General features: G+C 48.0%; 1 protein-coding gene across 1 annotated transcript in view; it reads left to right on the top strand.

Moving 5' to 3' along the window:
- PYGB (glycogen phosphorylase B) overlaps positions 1 to 23,233 on the top strand; it is a 44,323-nt gene extending 21,090 nt beyond the window's left edge. The window contains exons 4-20 of the mRNA XM_079123335.1: positions 1,586 to 1,689; positions 4,074 to 4,205; positions 4,775 to 4,886; positions 5,363 to 5,445; positions 6,914 to 7,057; positions 7,576 to 7,668; positions 8,719 to 8,865; positions 9,784 to 9,947; positions 11,062 to 11,176; positions 12,288 to 12,389; positions 13,174 to 13,321; positions 14,424 to 14,482; positions 16,034 to 16,175; positions 18,369 to 18,576; positions 20,016 to 20,150; positions 21,621 to 21,687; positions 22,368 to 23,233. Of these exons, the coding sequence (XP_078979461.1) occupies positions 1,586 to 1,689; positions 4,074 to 4,205; positions 4,775 to 4,886; positions 5,363 to 5,445; positions 6,914 to 7,057; positions 7,576 to 7,668; positions 8,719 to 8,865; positions 9,784 to 9,947; positions 11,062 to 11,176; positions 12,288 to 12,389; positions 13,174 to 13,321; positions 14,424 to 14,482; positions 16,034 to 16,175; positions 18,369 to 18,576; positions 20,016 to 20,150; positions 21,621 to 21,687; positions 22,368 to 22,520 (2,108 nt within the window). The 3' untranslated portion in view covers positions 22,521 to 23,233. The remainder of the gene's footprint in view (positions 1 to 1,585; positions 1,690 to 4,073; positions 4,206 to 4,774; positions 4,887 to 5,362; positions 5,446 to 6,913; positions 7,058 to 7,575; positions 7,669 to 8,718; positions 8,866 to 9,783; positions 9,948 to 11,061; positions 11,177 to 12,287; positions 12,390 to 13,173; positions 13,322 to 14,423; positions 14,483 to 16,033; positions 16,176 to 18,368; positions 18,577 to 20,015; positions 20,151 to 21,620; positions 21,688 to 22,367) is intronic.
- Positions 23,234 to 25,677: the final 2,444 nt, after the last annotated feature.

Genomic DNA, 25,677 nt, shown 5'->3' with positions numbered 1-25,677 from the left:
CAACGTATTTTTCTCAAATAACAGATGGATCTATATAAAGAAAAAATTTGTCCTGTCTGCCCTCAATCCACATGTGTCTTCTATATTCTCCTCTCAAATGCAGTGAGTTCAGGCCAAGCACATCTTGCTGTTGCTGCCTTTGCTCCCAGGAGACCATTCCCAGCTCAACAGAGCAAGCCTCTTGGCACCCTGAGTGTGAGGCTGTGTGCCTGGGCTTCTACCAGGGACTGAGCTGCTAGAATTTCGACCACTTAGTTCCCGCCAACCCCCATTACATTTGATTGGTCATTGCTAGATTCCTACTTTGTTCTTCCTCAATAAGTATAGGACCTGGTTCCCTAAGCTGGATATAATCCTCAGCCTCCTTTATTTTTCCCATGGCACACATGTCCTTTAATATACTCTGAGGCAGCCTTTGTGGGGGACTGGTGAACTCTACCTCTGACCTCAAGGCTAGTAATTGTTAGCTGGGCTTGTCCCATCCCCTGGGGATCCACATCCATTGTAGTGCTCTTGGGTCCTTTGACTTTTCCAGATACTTTTCCTTGCCACTTGCCCCTGTGCGTTCTACCTCCCTACTCACCTTCCTCTGGCCTGCTGTGAACAACCAGCTATCTTTACAGATCCCTCCCAGTAGGGGTAGACTTGGGCAGCACCAAATCAAGTGTGACTTGATCTGGTCTGCTTCTGTCTTTTAAGAATGAGTTTCACTGAAAGAGTCCAGCTCATACATTTGTGGATCTTCCTCATCTCCCTCCACTAGCAGAGCACCTGACACTCAGGCATGATGAATTGAACATTTATTTTACTTGCCAGTGTTCCATGTGGGGGGGTCCTCCCTCTTTCCCTCCCTTCCTTTGTTTTATTTTAGTGCTAGGAATCAAACCCAGGGCTTTGTGTGCATATGTGAGATAAGTGCTCTATCAATGAGCATACCCCCAGCTCTCTGTTCTTAATCCAGAAGTTTACTAAGTCTGCCTTCTGAGTCTTTATTCAAACCATTATTTTTATTATGTTTGTCTTTTAAGAAGTTTTGATTGGAACAAGAGCTTAGTTCTGTGACATGCTTCTTCAGCTGCCTTCTGGGGACTCTGATTTCATTTTGGAGCTTGGGTATTGAAGTCTTATGGGTCATGAAATGTACATCACTGGACCCATTTATGTGTTTATTTCATCAGCTTGTGGGGAGAAGTTTGTGATTGTCCTTGCTATGAAAACTACATTGATTTAAAGTAAAATGTGCAGAGAGGTGAGAAGGTCTCATGAACAAGTGAAGATGTCTGAGAGAGAGTTGGCAGTGAGGGGACTTGGTGTTTAGAGAAGTATCAGGCTTCACTATGATCTCCATGGGATTCTTCACCTTTTTGTACTCCCTCCTCCCACACCCACACATTGGTATTTGCTTGGCATGGCCCCAGGTCCCAGGGGTGAGAGGAGTTTAGTATACCTGAATTTCATGAAACCTGAGCTGGCTTGGTCACCATCCAGTCATTGTCTGACTATGGGCCAGCCACTTCCCACTGGGGCTTTGGTGCCCAACAGCTTCCATTTTGCTGATGGTCTGATCTATGATTGGATTTTTCAGCCTGTTTCCTTGATTCAATGGCCACCCTGGGCCTGGCAGCATATGGCTACGGAATCCGCTATGAATTTGGGATTTTTAACCAGAAGATTGTCAATGGCTGGCAGGTGAGTGACACTGGTCTTTTCACTGGTTTCCAATTCTTGTTTATACATGGAAGTAAGTGGATACATTTTCAGTTCAAATTATTTTGCTCTTCATTCCCTGGAGAGACTTCAAGTTAAGGCCTCTGCAAAATACAGTGAGAGGGCAGCCAGCTGCATAGTGCCCTATATATTCTCTAGTTCTTGGCGGCCCTGCCAAGATGGCCCCTCTGCAAATAGCTCCTGTGTGGTGACAGGGAAGTCATGTGGGGCAGGACACAGAAACCCATCTGAATCTTCCCGGAGCCCCCAGATAGGGCTACCTGCACCTGGGGGTTAGGGTGTTATGGGCTACATGCTGGTTTTCCCATGGGTGTCCACACATGGGGCAGAAGGTGGTATTCTCAGAGTTCATCCTGTCAGGCATGCTCACCATAAAATCTTCTAACATTTTGAGGGACTGGAGGTGTATCTTAGTGGTATAGTGCTCACAAGCCCCTGCTGTCAACCCCAGCACCATAAAGAAATTTAAAAAAATATATTTTTAGTTGCAGATGGACATAATACCTTTATTTTATTTATTTTTGTGTGGTGCAGAGGATTGAACCTAGTGCCTCACACATGCCAGGCAAAATGCTCCACCACTGAGCCACAACCCCAGCCCCGAAAAATTTTTTTAGTTACTTTATTCTTCAGAATTCATTCACCTGGCCAGGCACAGTGGTGCATGCCTATAATCCCAGCAACTTGGGAGGCTGAGGCAGGAGGATTGCAAGTTTGAGGCCAGCCTCAGTAACTTAGTGAGACCCTTAGCAACTAAGCTAGACCCTGTCTCAAAAAAGTCTGGAGATATAGCTAGTGCCCCAGTACCAAAAAGAAAAAAGAAAAGAAAAAAAATTTACTTGTGTACCAGATTAATTTATCCCATGATTTATAAGCAGAGTACATTCCATAGGATGGTAGGAAAAAGGAAAAGCAACCCCCACCAAATGCTTCTACTTGAAGGACTAAGTAGTGGGGCTACTTTTAATCTTATTGATGGGAATTTTCTTTTGTGTAGTTGTATTGATCATGGTGCCATGGGGGACAGTTTTTGGATGATAAGCTGCTTTGAGGAAGGCCTAGTATAGAAGCTGTCTTCCAGGGGTGGATCTCAGACCTTCCCATCACAAACCTTTCAGGGTGATAGCTTGGCCCTTGGTACCTGTGATCTGTGGTATAATATGCTTTTCATGCTGGGGATGGAACCCAGGGCCTTGAACATGTAGAAAACCTGTTCTACCACAGTTACATTCCTACCTATGGTGTAATTTTTAAAGCATTAGTTTTTTTTTTTTTTTTTTTTCCCCCGGTGCTGGGGATTGAACCCAGGGCCTTGTGTGTGCAAGGCAAGCAAAAGCAGTAGATTTTTAATGATTCTTTTTCTTCTTTTTTAAAATAATAGCTTTTCAAGATATAAAATAGATTTTGTGTATGGGTGTGTGTGTTACTGATAATTGAATTCAGAACCTCATACATGCTGAGCTATATGCCCACATTTTTATTTTATTTTGAGGCAGGGTCTCACTACATTGCCCAGGCTGGCCCATCTGCCTCAGCCTCCCTACTAGCCAGCATACGGTAGTGGTTTTCTTTTCTTTTCTTTTCTTTTTTTTTTTTTTTTTGTGGTACTGGAGATTTAACCCAGGAGCTCTATCATGAACTACATTCCCAGCCCCTTTTTATTTTTTGAGACAGGGTCTTGCTAAGTTGCAGAAGCTGCTTTGAACTTGTGATCTTTGTGCTTCAGCCTCCTGAGTAGCTGGGATTACAGGGATGAACCACTGCACCTGGCCACATAGTAGTTTTTAGTATATTTGGAGTGGAGTAACCAGCACCACTGTCCATCTCCAGAACATTTTCATCACCCAGAATGAAATCCTGCACCCATTTATAGTGACACCCAGTACCTGAAAACCACTGATCTACTTTCTGTCTCAATGGTTCTGCCTGTTCTGTACATGTCCTGTAAGTGGAGCCATATAATATGTGGTCTTTTGTGACTGACTTCTTTCCCTTCTGTCATAATTTTCAAGGTTTGTCCATATTGTAACGTGTCAATACTTCATTCAGGTGAATTCTTTTTGTCTTCGTAAGTGAAAACAGGTGAAGTTTTAATGTCTTTTTATCTGGATTTTTTTTTTTTTTTTTTTCAGATTTTTATATGAGTTTGTTCCTTTAAGCAGTGCAAAATGTTCATTTTTAAGCATGTGGGCTTGGTGGGAATTAGAAATCTTTACTTATAAATAGGCCATGGTTTTGTTTCAGTGGTGGGCACTGTGAGATCTCAGCTCAGGATGAGGACAGGGCAGCCTAGCAGTAGCCAACTCTCCCGTCTTTGAGAATGCCCCTCTCCATTGCCCCTCTAGGTTGAAGAGGCTGATGACTGGCTGCGCTATGGCAACCCCTGGGAGAAAGCGCGGCCTGAGTACATGCTTCCAGTGCACTTCTATGGGAGAGTGGAGCATACCCCTGAGGGTGTGAAGTGGCTGGACACACAGGTATCAGGACCTGGAGCTCTGGAGGGAACAGGCTACTGCTGAGTGAGGGTGGCAACCCCGCAGTTTATAGTCATTACCAACTTCTTTTTAGGAGTGGAAGCTTGGGGTGGACTTTAGATAAAATTAGGGGAGGTTTTAGTCTCCTCATCTTTTTACACTTTGACAGAAACTTTCTGTAGGGTGGAAAATGCTTCATGCAGCAAAGAGAGCCACACTTGCAGCTTAGCAGGAGTGCGTTGGGGGTGAGTCCAGTAGCCAGAGTGTTCTTTCCTCTCTGCCAGACAATACTCCACTAACTCCTGTTGCCTAATGGCAACTAGAAGCTCGTCCTGATGGGGATAAGGGCATCGACCCCCTAGGTGGATGTGGATAGGTCTCTGACATTTTTGTGGCGCTCTGGCCATCTACCCCACCTGCTGGTACTACATGTGGCCCACAGTTCTCAGTGGTGTTGAAGCCATCAGAGCCATGGGTGTGTGTATGAGATGTCCCTTCAGGAAAAGGGGAGGCCAAGGAAGGGAAAGGGTCTCTTGATGATTCAGCCCTGAGCATGTCTTCCACGTGGTCAGGTGGTGCTTGCCATGCCCTACGACACTCCAGTGCCCGGCTACAAGAACAACACTGTCAACACCATGAGGCTCTGGTCTGCCAAGGCGCCCAATGACTTCAAGCTGAAGGACTGTACGTCCTGGCCAGTGGCCACCCCCTTTCTTGTCTCCATTTTGATGGCTTGTCCCAAATGCTCATGCCTTTGCCATTCCCATCCCTCTCGCTGCTTAAGCCGCACAGCTCCTTGAGTCTCTGAAATGTAGCTGAGTGCACCTGAACCCCTCATAGCTTCCTGTGAGTGTGGATTTCACATCAAGACCCAGTCAGCTGGGGTCGTGGTCATTGAGACCACATGTCCCTAGGAAAAGAGTGAGGGGGCTGGTGATGTGCGTGGGTGTGGGGTGCTGTGGGAGGAGGTTATTCACCCTTTGGGGCAGGGGTGAGATGAAGCAGGACAGCAGCTCTGGGGGCTTCCTGCTCAGGCTACACTTTCTCAGCCTTCTCTAGTAAGTGACTGAGCAACTACAGTGCTTGCACTTGACAGGACCCTGCCCTGCAGAGGACCGAGAGAGGTACATATTGACTTGAGCACTGTCTTTTTTTTGTAGTCAATGTGGGGGACTATGTGGAGGCTGTCCTGGACAGGAACTTGGCTGAGAATATCTCAAGGGTCCTGTATCCCAATGACAATGTGAGTAGCTGATGTGTGTAACTTCTGTTGGATAGGCCTCAAATGCAGACAAATGACCTGAAGGCTGGACCCTCGAGTATATCCTATTGCTGAACTTAGGCTTGTGAGGTGAGGCTGTGTATGTGCATGCCCATGTGACCCCTCTAAGGAATAGGGGTGAGTGTAGGTGTCCTCTGTCCAGTCCAGCAAGTCCAAACAAGACTCTGCATTGTTCCTTTGCCCTGACTCACTTGTAAAAACTCTTCCAGAGTCTGTCAACCTCCTCTCTCTTATCTACACTCCTATGAAATACACTTACCTCCCTTAACAAGGTCTGGGTGGACTCTTCGTGATACAGAGAAGTGCTGTGCAGGCCTCCTCAGATCCTAGGGCCAGCCAGTGTCTCCTCTAGTATGTGCCATGGCTCTAATATGGTCCATATTTCCACTGGGGTCAGCAGCACATTTTGCAGTGTTATCTGACACTTTGTAGGGTCTTAGCACATGTCCTTCATGTGCTAGGTGGTGGTCACAGCCAGATTCTCTGCTGCCACCTAATTTTAGCATCTCATGGCTTATTGTCGTCAGTGTTGTCAGGCAAGAGTCCTTGAGGGGATGTAGCTCAGTGGTAGGACACGTGCTTAGCGTGTACAGGACCCTGGGTTTGACTCCTCAGCATCAGAATAGTCGTTGAAATTTGCCTGTCTTAGTTGGTCATGCATTTTCTTTCTTTTTTTTTTTCTTTTATCTTCAGTACTGGGGGCTGAACCCAGGGCCACCCTACCACTGAGCTACATTTCCAGCCCTTTTGTTTTTTATTTTGAGACAGGACCTTGCCAAGTTGTCAAAGCTGGCCTTGAACTTGGGATCCTCCTGTCTGAGCCTCCTGAGTTACTGGAATTAAACGCCTGTGTCACTGCGCCTGGCTAATCTCACTGTTTTAAAAGCGAATGTTTTATTTCATTAAAGGAATCTGTGTGCGTAGTAGCAAAGGCATTGGTGCAGAAAGGCTTGTAACAGTCCTCCCCAGCTCTCCACCCTGGCCCCCATGAGACTTCAAGCATGTTCTAAAATGTCAAGTGAGAGTGTTTCCTAATGCATACACTTTGGAGTTGTGGTTTCCGATAGCTCTGGCACTCCTCACAAATTTGGCCCTTTTGCTATTGATGGAATGGACTTTTTGTGTCCTGGTATATGTTGCACAGGTGTGTAACCCTGTGCTCGCCGCCATTCATGCCCTCCCTGTTTGAAGTTGCACATGTTGGCTTTGGCGTCAGGCAGGTAGGCTATTTGAGAACTTCTGCCTGTGACCTTAGCCAGGCCATATGACCTGGGTCACCATAGGGATAAATATGGCCCCAGGATTGTGGGGCAAGTGAGATGTGCAGGACGCCTCCCAGCCTGGCACCCTCCAGCTTGCCCTGGTCCCACTGACTGTGGTTGGCCCCATGATGGTGAGTGGCAGGTATACAGCAGCCCTGTGTTTTTAGTTCTTTGAGGGGAAGGAGCTCCGCCTGAAGCAGGAGTACTTTGTGGTGGCCGCCACCCTGCAGGACATCATTCGCCGCTTTAAGTCATCCAAGTTTGGCTGCCGGGACCCAGTGAGAACCTGTTTTGAGACGTTCCCAGACAAGGTTTGTGATCTCTGTGGGGTGTGAGCTCCGTGCCAGAAAGGACAGGATGTTCTCAGGCTCTTGAGGTTTCTTCTTCTTATCCTTGGAGGGACGGGGGCAGAATGATAGTATCAGGTTCTCATCATCCTGCGTCAGGACTACACTGGTGTTGTTAGGAATTGAGGTGGGAAGGACACTAGAAGGCTCCTATTGCAAAGCTGGATGCATCTGGCAGGCCAAGTGCAGCTGTTTTAAACAGCAGTGTCATAGCCTAGGAAAAGGGAAATTCCTTGTCAGGGGAGGGCCACAGGCCCTGCAGCTCATTCCACACATGCCCCAGTGCACAGCTGCCTGTAGGGCACAGTTGGCCTCAGAGCTTCAGTGTCCTTCTGGCTCCCTCTTTGAGGCCCCTCTGGGTTCATATTCCTTAGGGGTGGGCTACTGGGCGGGCACCTTCACTCTCTGGGCTCTACATACTGACTACTGTGGGCACCCATAGTGACAAGGCACCCAAATGATACTCCTCATGGGAACTGCAGGTGGCCATCCAGCTGAATGACACCCACCCGGCCCTCTCCATTCCTGAGCTCATGCGGATCCTGGTGGATGTGGAGAAGGTGGACTGGGACAAGGTGAGTGTTCCATGAGGAGAAGGGAAGATGGTGTCTGCCTCAGACCTGTAAAAACCAGAATGTAGGATGACAGTGTCCTCCCCAGACCAGAACAGGAGTGAGTGTCCTCTGTAGAGCTTTAGACTGTGCCATCCATGGCATTAAATGACAGCTAGTCCTGAGAAGTTGGGGCTTTCCTCCCAGCCTCAGAGGATCTGGGGACATCATCTGTGAGAGCACCATGACTGTGGGAAAGGGTCTGGCTTCAGGATATGGATATTTTTTTTTGGGACAGGGATAGAAGAGAGGACAGGACTCTAACCTTTTTTAGGACTTCTTTTAGCTAGTTTTCCCATCTTGAAGGTTGGCAAAAAAACCTGCAAGTTTTAAGTTGTCATATTTATAGATTTGTTTTTATGGTTCATATAATCTTAGATTATTTGGTATAGCAGGATTTTCCTTGAGTTTTAACTAAATCAACATAGATAAAATCCTAAGGTAATTTTTTTATTTTTTAAACTCTGTTTCTGGTCTTGGGGTATGTGAAGCTGCAGCCTTGTCACAGGTCCCCTTCAGTCCTGGCCAGTAGCCGGCAGGGCCATTGTCCCACACTTTGAGTGTCAGATGAGTTTAGAGGAAATAAATGAAAAATTTCTCAGCAGTCTGTTTGTTTGCCAATAAAAAAGGTTTTACAAAAAGGAAAATTGAAAAGGAGATTCCCAGAGCTGGAGTTGTAGCTCAGTGGTAGAGTGCTTGCCTGGCACTGGGTTTGATTCTCAATACTGCATATAAATAAATAGATAGATAGATAGATAAATAGTCCATCAACAACTAAAAAATATTTTTAAAAAAGGAGATTCTGTGGAAGCAGGGTCAATGTTATTCATTTACATGAGTGTCTGTACATGGGTTAGGCTGTAAAGCTTCTGAGGGTCATGTCAGCAAAGTGAGGAGCCTAGGCTGAACTACAGACTTGGAGAAGGCTCCAGATCAGCCCTATAAAGCAGACTGTCACTTTGCCCAGGCATCTGCTTCTAAATAAGATAAATACACCATTCTCAAATGGTCTAGGCCTGGGAAATCACAAAGAGGACCTGTGCCTACACCAACCACACCGTGCTGCCTGAAGCCTTGGAGCGCTGGCCTGTTTCCATGTTTGAGAAGCTGCTGCCGAGACACCTGGACATCATTTATGCCATCAACCAGAGGCACCTGGATGTGAGTATCAGTCCTTGCTGGGGTGGAGTGCAAGGTGTGGAGGGCTTCACCTGGGCCAACAGGCGAGAGGGAGAGGTACCGTAATCCTTAGGGGCTGGAGACTGTCCTCTGGCAGAGCTGTTGGCTAACTCCACATACATGATTCCTGCTCTGTATGTGGGAGTCACAGATTGGGGTCTTTTATTTTTAGTGTTTGGCACTAAGGATTTAACCCAAGGTTATTTTACCCCTGAGCTACATTCCTACCCCTTTTTATTTTTTATTTTGAGACAAGGTCTCACTAAGTTGCTTAGGACCTCCCTAAGTTGCTGAGACTGACTTTGAATTTGCAATCCTCCTGCCCTAGGAGGATAAGAGGCGTGTGCCACCACGTCTGGCATAGGTTTGAGTGTTTTTAAAAACATCTGCACTCTTAAGCAAACTTTAGACCAAGTGTTTCTTCCTGGATGTCCAGTGGCCATCCTGGCAGCCTTGGGGTGATTCAGGGACAGAGCACAGCTTGTCCTTCTCATGTGACCTACAGAGAGCAGTTGTCCAGCTAATGATAATGTAGTTGAATGCTGCCTAGGTTAGCCGGGTCAGTGTCCAGCTTCCTCTTGGTAAATAGAATGGCATGTCCCACCCTGCTGGTGTGCTGTCCTCCTCAGACAGCTTATCCCTATGAGTCTCAGGGTGGGCCTTTCCTGCATGAGGTATGGGGAGTAATTATCTTCCTAGAGTCAGGGCCTCTGTGAGATGCATCTGAGGCATGTAGTGGGGTGCCTCTAGGGTACAGGTCTGAGCACAGCAGCCCCTGGACTTTCTTAGAGGTGGTGGAACTTCTTACAGGTATGGTGGGCTGTTGCCTGGACATTGGGGGAGTTACTGGGTCACAGTAGGCTCTTGGCCCTCCACCTATGACTCTGTTTTTGACCTCAGCATGTGGCTGCCCTGTTTCCTGGGGATGTGGACCGCCTGAGGAGGATGTCTGTGATTGAGGAAGGGGACTGCAAGCGAATCAACATGGCCCACCTATGTGTGATTGGGTCCCACGCTGTGAATGGTGTAGCGAAGATTCACTCAGAGATAGTGAAGCAGTCTGTGTGAGTGAGCTTCCTCCCCAGCCAGAGATAGTTCCTTTTCAGCACCCAGACCCACCTCTAGAACTGCCTGCCACACACCACGACCAAGGTGCGTCACATACCCCATTTTGCTGACTCATGGGAATGACAGAACCACTGAGAACCCCTACCACACCTCTCATCAGCAGGTTTGCCCTTGATTTGATGGGTGATGTTGGAGATATGGCTTTTCATGGTACCACCAGTTCCTCCTCCTGTGCTTCCAGTCTTCTTGGACAGCTAGAGTAGCTAGAGGCCTAGAGCTACTGGTCTATTTGCTGCTTCCAGAGTGCCCCTGATGCCACACCAGGGGCTAGGTGGAAGTCAAGGACCTGATAGAATCTAGAAATTCCTTCCTTCCATTCTATCATGAGATGCATGTTGAGTACCTCCTGTGAGTGGTGGATTTGGCACCCTAATGGTTGAGGGTGGAAGGAACCCTCAACCATGTTAGTCTGGGTGGAGGACCTTCTGTGTTTTATCTGGCACAGGGGATTTTGTACAGTAAACCCCATGGCAAACTTTTTTTTTTGTACCGAGGATTGAGCACAGAACCATGTGCCTGCTGTTCTACCACTGAGCCACATTCCCCAGCCCTTTTTATTTAATTTTTAAATTTTGAGACAGTGTCTTACTAAGTTGCTCAGAGTGGCCTCAAACTTGTGATCCTCCTGCTTCAGGCTTTTGAGTTGTCAGGATTACAGACATGTGCCTCTGCAACTGGCCTATTGCAAACTACAGAGTTGGGTGTTTCTCTCAACTTACAGATGGGGAAACAGAACAACTTCTCAAAATCTAAAGTCTATTTTGTATCCATTATCATGACCTTGACCCTGCTTCCCCATAGACCTCTCTGGAAAATGGCTAAGTTCTAATATGTGGGAGGTTATAGCCAGCACTAGACTTCACAGCTGCATGTGGCAGACACACACTGCCTTTATACTGGTCCCAAAGTGCACAGGGATGCTAGTTGTTGTATACCTTTCAGGAAATAAAATAGCCAAACTGAGCTTCAGGACTCCCAAAAAGGTTCTTATGTTCTTTTACTCACCTGGCTCAAAACAGCATTTGACAATTCCCTATTTTCTGTTTGTAGCTTTAAGGATTTTTATGAGCTGGAACCAGAGAAATTCCAGAATAAGACAAATGGCATTACACCCCGACGGTGGCTGTTGCTGTGCAACCCAGGGCTGGCAGACATCATCGTGGAGGTGAGCACTCAGTGTTGCCTTATGTCCTGTGGGGATACCAGGTCTGAGACTGTGAGGAAGCCGTGAGTTAGATGCTGCAATTGACACTGGGCAGGGTCATCAGGCCTTCCCCTGAGTGGTTGCTGAACCAGTGGGAATCTGTGTACTTACACGTTGACCAGCAGTGGCCCCTGGACATGAGCAGGCAAGGCCTGTGGACACAGGTACACTGGTCCAGCTGTAGCCTTTTATGTGTTTGGAAGCCCACCTGAGCTTTAGGAGAGGCTGAGGAAGAGGAAAGGCCTCCTGATGAAGAGGGAACTGACTGTGCTGGGGAAGGTTATGAGCCAGAGACCTGGCAGATTATTTACTTATTCATGTGCTCTCAGATGCCAGGTCCTGTGCTGTCTGTGCCCTGTCTCCCTTGAAGAGCAGAGTGCCCTGAGGCTGCCATAGGGACACTGCATGCCTGGAGCTCTAGAGTCATCAGGGTTTTCCCTGAGATGTTGAGAGCTGGAAAAGTGCTGGCAGGAACAGAACAGAAGGCAGATCTGGTCCAGTACTAGGTCCCCTCAAGGGTCCAGAAGGCTAGTATGGCTTCCATACAGTTGAGGCTGGGAAGAGTGAGTAGAGGCTGGATAGATGACTGGGCCAGCAATGGAAATCCATAAGCAAGAGGGTTCTCAGTGAGGTATTGGTATTGAAGTGACTGCCTACTATAGTGAGAAGACAGGGAGGTAGCACCTCCTTTGTTCATGGTGATGGAGGAGTAGGAGGGAGGGAGTGGTCCCACTAGCCCTGGGTGTCAGCCTGTAATGGGTTGTCCCAGTCAGGGACCTGGGAATTGGGGTCCCTGGAGATTCATGAGTTTGTTGTGGATGACTGAGTCGACAGGACTTGGACATCCTGGTGAGCCATTGAGGGGTGAGCTAAGGTCTGATTTAGGAAGTCAGGGCCATGGTGGCCATGTGGCCATGGTTGCAAGTTGTCCTTAGATGGGGATGTTGTGAGGGCCTAGAGGGGCAGGAAGAACCCAGGGAAAGCAGAAACATGGGATAACAGGCCAAGGGCAGACTCATAGAGACTGAGGCTGCAGTGAACAGAAGCCATGTGTCTCCTTTATGTTTTCCAGAGAATTGGGGAGGGCTTCCTGACTGACTTGAGCCAGCTGAAGAAGTTGCTGCCATTAGTCAGTGATGAAGTGTTCATCAGGGATGTGGCTAAGGTCAAGCAGGTAGGTTCATGCAGCCCCACAGCTTATCTTCCTCTGGCCCAGCATGTAAAGTTTGTGTGGACCCACCCAGCACCTTGGAAAGGCCCCTAAGGGTCCAGGTCCCACTCACCCTTCCAGATGAGGGCTTGTTTAACTTCACGTTATGCACTGGTGGGAGTGTGCAAATCCTCAGGCAGACCTGACTTCACCTTGTTCTGTCATCATAGCAACAGGTGTATATGGAAGCCTGTGGAAGCTGACTGCAGCATAATTCCATTTCTGAGCAGTAGCTGGAGCTTCCCAACCTTAGCAGAAGCTAAGAACATTCTCACAGCATGGTGCAGGGTGGAGGTCATGGGTCTGCACGTTTGTCCTGCTTGTGGCATTGTCTTATAAGCCCAAAACAGTTCTTCACTTCCTATGAAACTTCATAGGAAGTTTTTCACTTCCTATGCCTCATGATCCCTCCATTTTCTTCCCCTGACTACAGGTCACACTTCGAGTGTCCTTTACTCTGCTTTTCTCCTCCTGCTTAGCTCCAGACTCCTGTTCAGCCTGGTTTTCATGTGTTTCTGCCCCACTTTGTCCCATATATTCATTTTAATTGTCATCCTTGTTCACCTTTCTCCAGTGCTATCAGTGCCTCTAGCTCTGGTCTCTGAACCTATCATCCCCTCTCTGATGATTTCTCACCTGGCAGAGATATGCTTTGGGACTGGGTGGAAAGCTGGAGTGTATGGGACCTCGGGAACTAACGGGAATTCCTGTGAACTGTCCATCCATCCTTCACCTTGCTTCTCTCCAGGAAAACAAACTGAAGTTCTCTGCCCTCCTAGAGAAGGAATACAAGGTGAAGATCAACCCGTCCTCCATGTTCGATGTGCATGTGAAGAGGATCCATGAGTACAAGCGGCAACTGCTTAACTGCCTGCACATCATCACTCTGTACAACCGTGAGTGTGGGTCCCTGGGTGCCTTCTGGCTTTCCTTGTGTGGCTCCAGCTGGCATCCCTTCCTTAGGACCAAGTTTGGCCCAAGACTTGTCTTGCCCACCAGCTGGTCTTTGGACCCCTTGCCTTTCTCATGTGTGTGAGTAATAGGCACATTTATTTTGAGCAGTGGCCGTATATTTTCCTGTGCACTCAGTGCCAGAGTCTGAGGTACATGAGCAGGTGAGCAGTTAAAGACTCTGAAGGGGCTGTAGGGTTTTGAGACGTTGGTGTAGGCAAGGAATAATCAGCACCAAGACTAGGTCTTGTGTTCAGTTTAGTTTTTATTTTAAGCACAGTTTTTATTTCTGTAAGATTCATCTGGTTTATAAACATTGTGCTTGTTAGGGGCATTTCATGTGTCTACAAAAAAGAGTAGTATAGGTTCAATTTATACATACACTTTGTATTGCTTTTGGATATTTGCTTGCTTGTTTGTTTGTTTATGGTACTGGGAATTGAACCCAGGGATGCTCTACTACTGAGCTATATCCTCATTCCTTTTTATTTTTTTAATTTTGAGACAGAGTCTTGCTAAGTTACTAAGTCAGGTCTTGAATTTGCAATCCTCCTGCCTAAGCCTTCCAAGTTACTGGGTTTATAGGTACATACCACTGTGCCCAGATAATATTTTAAAAGTGTGTGCTCATCACATACAAGGGCCATATAGACTGACCAGATCTAAACAAGCTTCTGGGTTGGGCTTTTCTGGAAGTGCATCTGCAGCTTTTCCTCTGAGCCCTTAGGAAGAACCTCTTTCCTCAGTATGCTACAATTAGTAGTCAGTGTTCTTGCTCTCTCCTCACCTTCTGGGAATGAAGTGCAGACATAGAGGTGACTTTGTCTCCCTGTAAGTGGCAGTTCCTAGCAGGCATGTGGTGGGGGGGCCAGGACCATTTACTGCTATTACCTACTTGTGCCTCTTAGGCTAAAGCACACACATAGCCGAACCTGCCTGTCCAGCCTCTGGAGAGATCTCTTAGGTTGCTGTGTCACTGTGACTTGCTGGGCAGAGACTATCTGGTTTAAAGTTGCCTCACTTGAATCTCATCTGTTTGTTATGCAGGAATAAAGAAAGACCCAACCAAGTCCTTTGTGCCCAGGACTGTGATGATTGGGGGCAAGGTGAGATGACTTTCTTTTCACTCTTTTTTTGATATTGGACCCGGGATGCACACACTCCTCCTCTGGTTGATGGCAACTTGCCTACTCTGAAGCCAGGTACCTGCATTGCACACAGTGCCAGTGGGTTCCTAGTCCTGCAAGGGAGCAAGGAGCTCCTTTTAGACTCAGTTGAATAAGAGGGAATTGGATGGGAACCTGCCTGCTCTGATCCTTAGCCCCAAGATCCAGTCTCCAGTGGATCCTCTTAAGAGGGTGTGGTGCCCTTTCTCTGTATTCTCTGTATAGGGTCTCATGGGTACTTATGGCAAAGGGACTATAAGATAGCTGTAATTGCTGCTTCTGTCACATGTGAGGCCATTCTGAGCTCAGCATGGGTACATTTAATTCTCTTCACTGTAATACATGTTTGAGTACTAGACACAGTGTCAGCACAGCATCATACTTGGCCAGTATCCTGGTCTTGGGTTGCTGGGGTGCAGCTTCTTTGTGAGGGACAGCCCTGCATCAGCTTTCTGTGGTGCATCTGCAGATTGCACTCCTTCTGGCAACATGGCTGGGGTGTGTGATGCAGATGCAGGTGCCTGTCCTTGTCCTGCAGGCCTGCCCTCTCCTTTAACTTCATCTGCAGAGGTAGCCAAAGAGGAAAGGGCATCTCCTCAGGCTCAGGACTCACTAACCTTGCATTGTTTTTGGTCTCTGCCTTCCCCATTGCCTGGTGTTTTTGAATCAAATTATTTGGATATAATGTTGTCATGTTAATATTTCAGTATGTGAAGTCTACAATGATAGGGACTTTTAAAAAAGTTTCATCTTCTTGCCTCAGCTTCTTGAGCAGCTGGTAGTAAGAGAAAGGCTGGAGTTGTTATTATTAATAATAATGTTACTTATTGGTGATACTGGAGATCAAATCCTTACTGTGCTTGCACATGTTAGGTAAGCATTCTTTCATTCAACCATACCCCCAGCTCCACAAATATTTTAACTGTTTGAATCAGACCCCAAGGAAGGTCCTCACATTGAGATTGATCTATAGTCTCTTAATTTTCTTTATTCAGTAGGCTTTCCTTCCACGTCCTCCCCACCCCGCAATATGTTTGTTAGCAATTGGGTTGTCTTGTGACCCCTAGGCTTACTTTTTCTGAAAGTATCTCTCTGGTAATGTTCCAGTATGTTCTTTAGTTTTCTCTTTCCTATAAATTGATAGGTCTAGAAATCTTTATCTTATCTTGTAATTTCTGAAACATTGACTGGACTCAGATTTGAGGCCAACAGATTTCACAGGTCAAATCTGAGGACTCATTAGGAGAGCTGGGTAGAAGCTGAAACCTCCACAGAGTCAGGCACTTCCCATTCCCTGACCCCAGTGGGGCTATGCTATAGGGTGTGACCTCTATGCATCTATTGGCCAATCCATCACTGGCTTCCGAGGCTTAATGTTCACCCTCTTATAGACCCATGTGCCCAGTAGTGCTGCCAGATGCTCCAAGGACTTTTATTGGACCCAGAGTAAAGGTTAACCCTCCTGAACCTTCACCCCAAACTCTTTTCCAGGCAGCTCCTGGATACCACATGGCCAAGATGATCATCAAGTTGGTCACATCCATCGGCGATGTCGTTAATCATGATCCAGTTGTGGGCGACAGGCTCAAAGTGATCTTCCTGGAGAACTACCGAGTGTCCTTGGCTGAGAAAGGTAGCCCTGGATGCCTGCACTGGATGGAGGCTTACTCCTGTCTGGGGCCTAGGGGTAGTGCTGGCCAGGGTCATTCCCAACTTTAGGCAGCCTCATCCTGCCCTGGACACTCAGGTCCCACCCAGCCAGGACAGGGCTGCAGGCTAGCAGTGAAACACCTCAGGGAGTGCCCTCCTTCCATCATGAAGCATCTGCAGCATGCCTGAGGAGAATGTGTATCTCAGGTGGAATTACTCAGGCTCAGAGGAGGTTCTGAGAACAAAACTTTGAGCATTCTTGCTCTCTTTAACTCATTGCCCTGCCTTGGTCTCGTTGGTCCCTACTTTCTTCTCTCCTGCCTCTCAACCACACCTGCTGCTTCCATCCTTCTTGCTGGTAGGACCCACACCTGTCCAGTGACTTCTTTCCCTTTTCTTCCCCTCACTTCCCCTATCCTGCTTACCACCACCTGTTTGCTTTCCAGGTACACTGCTAACTTCTCATGTGCCAGCAACTACCTCTCATGTCCTATCTGGGGGGTAACTTGGGGACTGGCATAGAGAGTTTAGTTGGGGTCTGCTCTACCTTGGGCTGGTTCTGGGGAGACCCCCTCCCCACCCAGGATGTCAGCATGTCCATTTTGATCTGGATGGGCCTTTCTTGGCAGGAAAGTGATTTGCACAACCAGACAGAAGATTGGGAATCTGAGCCTGGAATTCCCATGCTCCCTTCCTGCCCCTGAGGCCAGGCACTTGTGTACTCAGATGCTGCTTTGTAGGTTGTGGCAGTAAAGACTGCAGGCTGATTTGCTCTACTTTTTCATGAGCTCAGATTGGCCCCCCAGAGCAGGCCCCATGGTCTGGCTGCTGCCCAGAATTGCTTCTACCTCTGTTGGGGGTCACTTGGTGCTTGCGGGTCCTCCAGGCAGGCTCAAAGGACTGGGAACCTTGTTCATGTTGGTTAGTCCTGCCTGGAACAACTTTATATGTTTATACAACTTTACATATATATATGTTGTTGTAGATGGACACAATACCTTTTTAAATTTGTTTTTGTATGATTTATTTTTATATGATGCTGAGGATCAAACCCCAGTGCCTCCACGTGCTAGGCAATTGCTCTACACCAGCCTACAACACCAGCCCCCTTCCTGGAACTTATAACTAAAGTGTCTTGCTGTCCCTTCCTGCTCCCTGGAAGCCCTTCTTCACCTTTATTTTGAGACCACCTGACTACTGTTATCTTTAGAACTGGCCACAGGGGTACCAGTTTGGGGCCTTAGTGCTGGGGTCTAGATTTCTCACTTTTCCCTTGGTTACTTGGACATGCCACAGCAACACCTAGCTGTCCCCAGCTGTTCTGCTGTGCCACAGTGCTGGAGGCTGGGGATGCCTTTACTTCTTCATGCTAACAATTGGGCTTGACCTCTGTCTCTCTAGAGCTCCTGCTGCCCTGCCATCCTCTATCACCTTTCCTCTCTTCCTTGGGAGGGACTGGGCTCTGATGCTGGCTGAGTTGAGTTGCTGCCTGCTGGGCTGAGGAAACACTGGCAGCCACCATATTAGTTAAGACCTGTGCTACTTTCAGCCTGCCACATCATGAGCACAAGGAGCCTGAATTTTGGAGAAGCCACGAGGTCACAGCATCTAGCTGGGTATTTGTGCCCACTGTGCACACCTAGTAACTCCTTTGCACATGAGCTACAAAGAATTGCTCTCAACCATTCCAGTCCTCTGGTTCTACAGGAGTTCAGGTTCCTCCTGGAATGATCCAAGGAGCCTTATGGGATGATCAAGATGTCAGTGTCATGGGGATGAAGGAACCATATTACCAGCAATCCAGGACTGGGGACCCACTTCACTTGTATTGGCTTGGTCCCTGGAAAGTTCTGGACAAGAATCCTATGTAACTTGGGGGACTTCTCCTCAGGGTTCTTCATCTTGGGCCTTCTACCTTAGACTGCCTCAGTCAAGAAGGGGAGCCCTGCAGAGGCAGGTGGCCACTTTGGGACTAGGAGATAGATGGCTGCCTGGTCTCTTGCTCCCCTTGGTCCTGGAGTGACTGGGGTTGGTTGGGCCTGTGGTTAGCCCAGCAGCCTCAGAATGGAGGTTTCCCATCCTAGGATCTCCTGCCAAGGGCATTGGGAGGAGGGAGTATGGTGTGAGATAAATGAGATTAAAGGGCTGGGGCTGACATGTCTCCCATTCCTGGCAGTGATTCCAGCTGCTGACCTGTCACAGCAGATCTCCACCGCTGGCACTGAGGCCTCAGGCACAGGCAACATGAAGTTCATGCTCAATGGGGCGCTTACCATCGGCACCATGGATGGTGCCAACGTGGAGATGGCTGAGGAGGCTGGGGCTGAGAACCTCTTCATCTTTGGCCTTCGTGTGGAGGATGTCGAGGCCCTGGACCAGAAAGGGTACAAGTCCCTTCCTGTGCTATTACAGCGTATGGCAGCTTTGGGGGAGTGTGTGGCAATTTTGGGGGAAGGCAACTGGTGAAGGGCCTGAGGCTGGGCAGGAATCCATTACTCCGGGACCATAGGAAAACTAGAGTCATCAGTTTCTTCCTGAGCCCAAAGCATCTGGGTCCCAGCCAGGCCATCCCTGTGCTTGTCTCCATGTAGAGTCCACAGGGTCCAGATCAAGGGCTCCTCTTCCAGCAGAGGTCTTTATAGGTCACCATTAGGGCAGGGTCTCCTTCCTTAGGGGCACCCGCACCCAGGCTACAAATAGGACAAGGCCCACAGATGTGGGAGTCTGGGGTAGGGCAGGCACTTCCATTGCTGAGAGCACTTAGTCAGTTGAGAGCACCTACCATTGAAGTTCCTGGTCTAATTTGTAAATTATCTTTTTATTTTGAAATAGTTTTGGATTTTCAGAAAAATTGTAAACTCAGTAGAGGGAGCTCCTGTCGACCTTGCTCTTGTTTTCCCCTGTTGTTTACATCTTACTAATCAGTGTGGTGCTTTGTCAAAATTAATTAACCTATAGTGGCACATTGTAGATTATTAGTCCATGTCATATTGTGATTCCATCATTAGTGCCCTTTTCTGCCCCAGGACCACATCCAGGGTACCCCATTGTGAGATTTCTCAGTCTTCCTTTGTTTTTATGACCTTGACATTCATGAGGCATCATGGCCTCAGTCTGAGGAATAATTTAAAAGACAAGTTATTGTTTTCTAATTGCCTTTTGTAGCTCTTGGGGAATCAGTGAAGCCTTAGCAGTTCGGTGAAACCCAAATGTCACCTAAAAACTCAGAACAGTGTCCTTGTCACCTAGAGAGCTCACATACCCACATAGAGTTTCCACCTGTCCCTTCCACAGCTCTTCTGCACTGTCCTGCATCCTGGGACCTTCATGTTTTCATGTTGTCCCTTCCACCTTGCCACCACTCCCCACCCCCTGCAAACCTCCTCCCAGCCTTCCTGATGGGCAGGACTGGTTCTGTCTTATCCTTTCTGCTTTATTTCTTCATCCTGGGGCCAGCTAAAGTTGATCTAACAGAGCTGCCTCTATTTTTAAAAGCTGTGCCCAGGATTTCACAGTGAGGCAAGTTTGTGAGCAACCTGGTCTTCTCCAGTAGAAATGTGATGTGAGCTGTGCATATAATTGTACATTTCCTGGTAACTGAATTTCTTTAAACAGTTGAGGGAGCAAGTGGAATTGACTTTAGCCTTATAGGACATCACTACTTGAACCAACTGTGTCTGAAGGGCTGGTAGCCACAGGTGGCCAGTGGTTGATACCTGGACCTCCTGGGCATCAACTGGGGCAGGCACATGTCTCTACCGCTTGTCTCCTAAAGCTTCCCACTTGGGGGTGCCAGGCATTGAGTGTGCTCTTCTCCCTGCAGGTACAATGCTAGAGAGTACTATGAGCGCCTACCTGAACTGAGGCAGGCCATGGACCAGATCAGCAGCGGCTTCTTTTCTCCCAAGGATCCAGGCTGCTTCAGAGATGTGGTCAACATGCTGATGTACCATGACAGGTGGGACATACCCCTATAGACTGTTTTGGCTTCCCTAATCAGCTGTCCAGCAGTTCTCACTGTTGGGACAGTTGGAACCTCTTGGAGGGTTGGAAAGTTCACATTTGTGACATAAAACCCTCTCCCCCTCAGCACACAAGACCTGATGGCCAGCTGGGAGAATCACAGCCAAAAGCAGGGCTTGGAGGTTGCAGTGGCCTATGGCAATGCCTTGGGGGCCCCCAGCAGTAGGAGAAGCCAACAGCAAGAGCAAGAGGCTGGAGATGTCCCTGGGCTGACATTATCCCTGGGTATCAGAGACGGTCATGTTCTCAGGAGGCCAGTAGAGGGCAGTCAGGGAGCATGAACAGGCTGACCCAGAACCAGCAGGGAGGTGACTTGGAAGGTTGATAGAATTGTGGCAAGTGTCAACTCTCAGGACACACCATGGTTAAAATGGAACTTGCTTGTGACATTGTAAAGTTATAATGTAACTGGCATTTTATCAGGGTGCAGTTAACACATGGCCGTAAATGGTATACAGTCATATTACAAGTTAACTGGTTGATACTATTTGTCTTATGGGAGTTTTTTGCTAGTAAAAGTTGAATCTGATGAATCCTGGGAATTAACCTCACTTACTCTTACTTTCACTGGCCTTTGACTTAGTTTTGGTTTTGCTCTTTGAGAACTGTGGTGGACCAGCTTCAGTCAGACCAGATTATGACCAGTTCATATATGGCTTGAAGCTGAAACTGGACCCTGCTGAGATCTATGAGGAAGAAAGAACTTTTTGTTTTGTTTTTGGAGATAGGGTCTTGCTGAGTTCTTCCTGTCTAAGCCTCCCGAGTCACTGGGATTATAGGCATGTCTCACTGCACTCAACAGAAAGGACTTTTAAAATTGTGAATTGTGAATTTTATGAGCTGTGCTTCTGTTCTCAACAGTGAAGAAACATGCATATTTTTATTCATAAATCCTGCATTTTTGTCCAGAACATCAGGGACCACAAATAACTTTTTCCTAGGTTACCAATTCTCAGACTTGGAATAGATAGCTAAATGGAGGTGCCAGTCATCAGTCAGTGCCCCTTGGCCCTGGCAGTGAAATAGACTGCTGCCAGAGTATCCTGCACAGGATACTCTGGGTATGTGCAGCTCTAGTAGACCTGCGTGTGCTGGTTGTGCTGTAAATACATCTCCTTAAAGGAATATTGGGTTGAAATAAGATTTCTCAAATAGCATCCCCTGGACATAAATGTTGCTCACAGGGAAGCCCTGTGGTCAGATGGACCTGGCACAATCTAGCCCCATGAGTGGGGTGGACTTGTTCATTCCAGCCCCTTAACGAAGCCTGCAGGACATGAGGGCCAGGCCAGGCAGGTGATTGCTGATGTCTGGCTGAGGGACTGTCCCCTAGGACAGCATGGAAGCAGGGCTTCCCACCAGCTGCCACTTATCAGCCTGACCTACTATCTTGTCCTAATTTTAGGTTCAAAGTGTTTGCAGACTATGAAGCCTACATGCAGTGCCAGGCCCAAGTGGATCAGCTGTATCGGGTAAGGCTCATGGACCCCAGGGGCAGCTGGGTGATCTGTTATAGACTTGCTGGGTCAGATTTTTCATTTCCCAAACTGTACAAGCAGATTTTTGGCCAAGAGTGGCGGGGTCTAGAGCTGTGATTTGTTACTCGTGTGCCCTGCCAGCCTCTAGGGCAGCCCTATCACTTCTTTTCTTGGGGAAACAACTTTCATGGCTGAGAGTAGGAACATGGGAGTTTGAAACTGAGCTCCCCAGCAGGGCTTTGGGAGGAAACTTGTCCCTCAATCTGGTATGACTTGAGAGTCTGGCCTTTCTGCAGACCCCTCCTGGTGTTGGGTATAGTCTTAGGGCAGCTGCAAGACTCTGGAGGAAGATATGGTGAGTGAGGCCCTGGGCAAAAGACTGCTTGACCATCTCCTGTGGGTCCACCTGTGGCAAATGCTTACCTGATGGTGTTTCTATGCTATGTATGTATGTATGTATGTATATTGCAGGGGGGAGGTCTTCTCTTAGGCTTCGTGTCCCTTATATGTAGTCATTTGGTAGCATTTCCCCTATCCTCTGAGCACACGACTGTAATATCTTTTTCCCAGGCTCAACTGGAAACAGTCCTGACATTCCAGAAGCTCAGGCTCTCTTGGGAGCCCTTGGCCCCACCAGAGGGCCAAAGATTAATCAGTCTTTCCCTCCCCCACAGAACCCCAAGGAGTGGACCAAGAAGGTCATCAAGAACATTGCCTGCTCTGGCAAGTTCTCCAGTGACCGGACTATCACTGAGTACGCGCGGGACATATGGGGAGTTGAGCCCTCTGACCTGCAGATCCCACCTCCCAACATCCCCAAGGACTAGGTGCCCCCTGAGGCGGGACCAACAGGCTTTTTTTTGGCTGACTTTGCACATCATGCTGGTTTTCAAGCACTTTGCCAGCAGCTAGTGGTCCCTGCTTTCCTCAGTGCTATGTTTCTGGGAGGGGTTATGGAGTCAAGGGGGTGGTTTTGAAGACCAGGGCAAGGAAGGAAGGTGCTAGGAATGGGGAACATCTTCCTGGTTTCCTATAAAGGAAAGAAGAGTTTGCAGCACGGATGGGGCACAGCTGACCCCAATAGCTTCAGCCTACCAGCCCCACAGAGGGTAGGCAGGAGATGGAGCCACCTGATGGGCTCCCTGAAAATTTGCACACATCTTTAGTTTTGAGCCTGGGGCCTGAGCAGGTGTCAAGTGAAGCTTGAGGACGTGTATTTTCACAGAACCTGGGCCATAGCCATTAGGCGGAGTTAAGCCCAGTGTGGTCTCCTTGGCCAACTCTGCCTTTCTGTCCCTGTTGGAGAAAGTCAGATCCTTCAGGCATCATCCTCATGGCTGCCTGTCCTCTGACCCCTCTCTGGCTCTTCAACTGGTATTTGGGCCCTCCCTTTTATAGCCATGTTGGGAGCCATGTGGGTGCTCTAGACCCAGGACAGCTGGTAAGGAACAATGGAGAAGGACCTGTCTTGGAATCTCAGAGGCCTTGGTTAAGACAAGGCTGGCTGAAGCAGGGTTTGCTTGGTTTTGCTTTTTTTTTTTTTTAAAGAAAAAATACACAAGGAAATGAAACTAGCCTCTTCTTGTTTTAGCAACTAAAAATTATACTTGGTCAGTTTTGGGTTTGGAGGAGGCCACGCTGGGGCTATTTTTGACTGACTAGAGGTGATTGATCAGCCACTATCTCCCGTAAGATCAGCTGCCTATCCTGTACCGGGGCCTGGGTCAGGGCTGCTGCTTCTGCTGTGGATATGTGCCCTCCTGACACCTCCCATCCATGTCCTGGGATGCATTTTTCTGTTGTACATACAAAGACCATTCTTCCCCTTCCACCAGCGCAGCAGCCTGGTCTGCAAAATGGGGCAGTGGACCCAGAGGACTTGTTTCCACTGAACTCATACAGTAGGCCTGGGAGGGAAGTGAGGGTGAGTCTTCTCAGCCAAACCCTTCCTGAGGTTGAGGCTACAGGGCAGAACCTGCCTAGTGCTGCCCATCACCAGTCAGTTGGTATTTGGAGAGATCAGGTGGAAACACCCTTCCAGAGGCTTCCACCACTTTGCATGCTGGACCTGAAGTGCCAGGGAAGGCTCTTCCCTCACCCCAAGCTTTCTGGGGAGGATTTGCTCACAGTGCACAGTTTACCAGAACCACTGGGGTTCTTTTTTTGGGTTGGGGGGCAAACCCTGGGGCTGTGGTCATTTGCGGTGAGGCCACACTCCTGAAGCTGGCCGTGGGTGGCCACCACCCTTCCACTTGCTGTTACTGCCTGGTGTGAGAAACTGATTAAACCTTTTTGCCCGTGGTTAGTTGATGTTATTTCTGTTTCACTCACTGCACACAGCACTTTGAGGCTCCTACAGGAAGTGGGGCGGGGCTGGTACAATGACCATGGCAGAGATGGGCTTCAGTTCCCACTTCTGCCCGTGAGCTAAATTTGGCTCCGTGTTCTGGGTTTGAAGACAAGAGTTCTCATCCCCATTGTGTGGGATTTAGAATCGTGTGTATAAACTGCCACCTGTTCTTTAAAAAATCATCAAGTCTAGCCACATGGACACACTTCACTGGTGACAGAATGAAAGCATTTGCATCATTGGTGTAAAATGTTTTGATCCTTCTTTGCACTTACTGCCTCTGCCACCCATTCCTGGCCTTGGAAACCAAATCATCTCCTGCAAATCATATATGCAGCTGCATGAAAAAAATTAGGAGCTGGGAGCAGGAGGCTGAGCAGGAGGATTGCTAGTTCAAGACCAGCCTCAGCAACTTAGTAGTGTGACCCCATCTCAAAATTTTAAAAAGGACTGGGGTGTCGCTCAGATGTAAATCACCCATGTGTTCAACTCCCAGTACCAAAAAATTTTTAAAAAGTATTGCAGGTTGACGCAGTACAATGGACTTCTTGGCCTTGGCATCTGGCAGGTTCTTTTACAGCCTTACCCCCACCCCCATGCCATGGTCAGAGTACCAAAATGAGTTTATGATTCCCAGGTTTGGGATGCTGTCCTGAAGTTCTTGAGATACTCCTTTTTTTAAAAGAAAAAAGAAAAAAAAGAAAAAAAAAGACTTATCCTGATTGATCTTAGAACATATCAAAAAGCTTAGTTGCTCTGGGTATAGGACTTCTAGCTCAAATTAACTGATAATAGCAAAGCAGCTGCCAGCTCAGGAATGTAAGGAATGCTTTACATTCCTTCATCTTCAGTTTGCCTGTCAGACCCTTATAAAGTTTTCTTGGTTTGTTTGTTTGAATATCTTGTCTCATTCCCCCACCATTGGGTCTGAGGTAACTTGCACAGACAGAAAAATAAAAGACCAGCCCAGGTAGAGCAGGGATAGTACATCACATCTGCTCAGGTGTCAGGAACTGTAGTGCAAAATAGGAGAGTCCCTGACCCGGCTTTGCACTTCAAACTACCATTGCCTTATACAAGGGCTGCCTTGGCCTTTGTGGGCACAGCTGTAAAGTAGTGACTTGAAGGCCCCTGGCATATACCAGTCATGCAGAAAGAGGCTGTGAAAGGCAGGACAGGTATCTCAGCTCTGAGGGCTGTGACCTGTAGGGACAGTGCTCTTAGATCCTGCTCTCAGCTGAGCTGTCCACAGATGGCATAAGACTGACACACCCTGGTTATATACCAAGACTTTTGTCAGGAAGAGGAAGATATATAAATGCTCTCACAAATAGACCTTATTCCAACCTTGGAATGCGAAAGGTATGTTTTCCACATCTGAGAATCACTGTAGGTCAAAGGTGCCTCAGAATGGAAAGGTTATAAACTGCTGGGCTCAACAGTGCCCCCCACAACCCGGGCCAGTCCACAGCTGCTAATACTGGGCATGTAGACAGCTGCAAAGTTATATAGCCTGAGGACCTAGAGGAGGAAGGTTAGGCATCAGGAGAGGCTGAGTCCCCAGGAGACCTGCACTGTCCCATTGGTAAGATGCAGAAGGCAGAAAGACAAACCAACAGAACAGCCCCTTTGTC

The sequence above is a fragment of the Sciurus vulgaris genome (assembly GCF_902686455.1).
Source record: "Sciurus vulgaris genome assembly, chromosome: 2".
NCBI lineage: Eukaryota > Metazoa > Chordata > Mammalia > Rodentia > Sciuridae > Sciurus > Sciurus vulgaris.
Note: the sequence above shows the minus strand (reverse complement) of the source record. Positions and strands in the feature narration are given on the sequence as shown.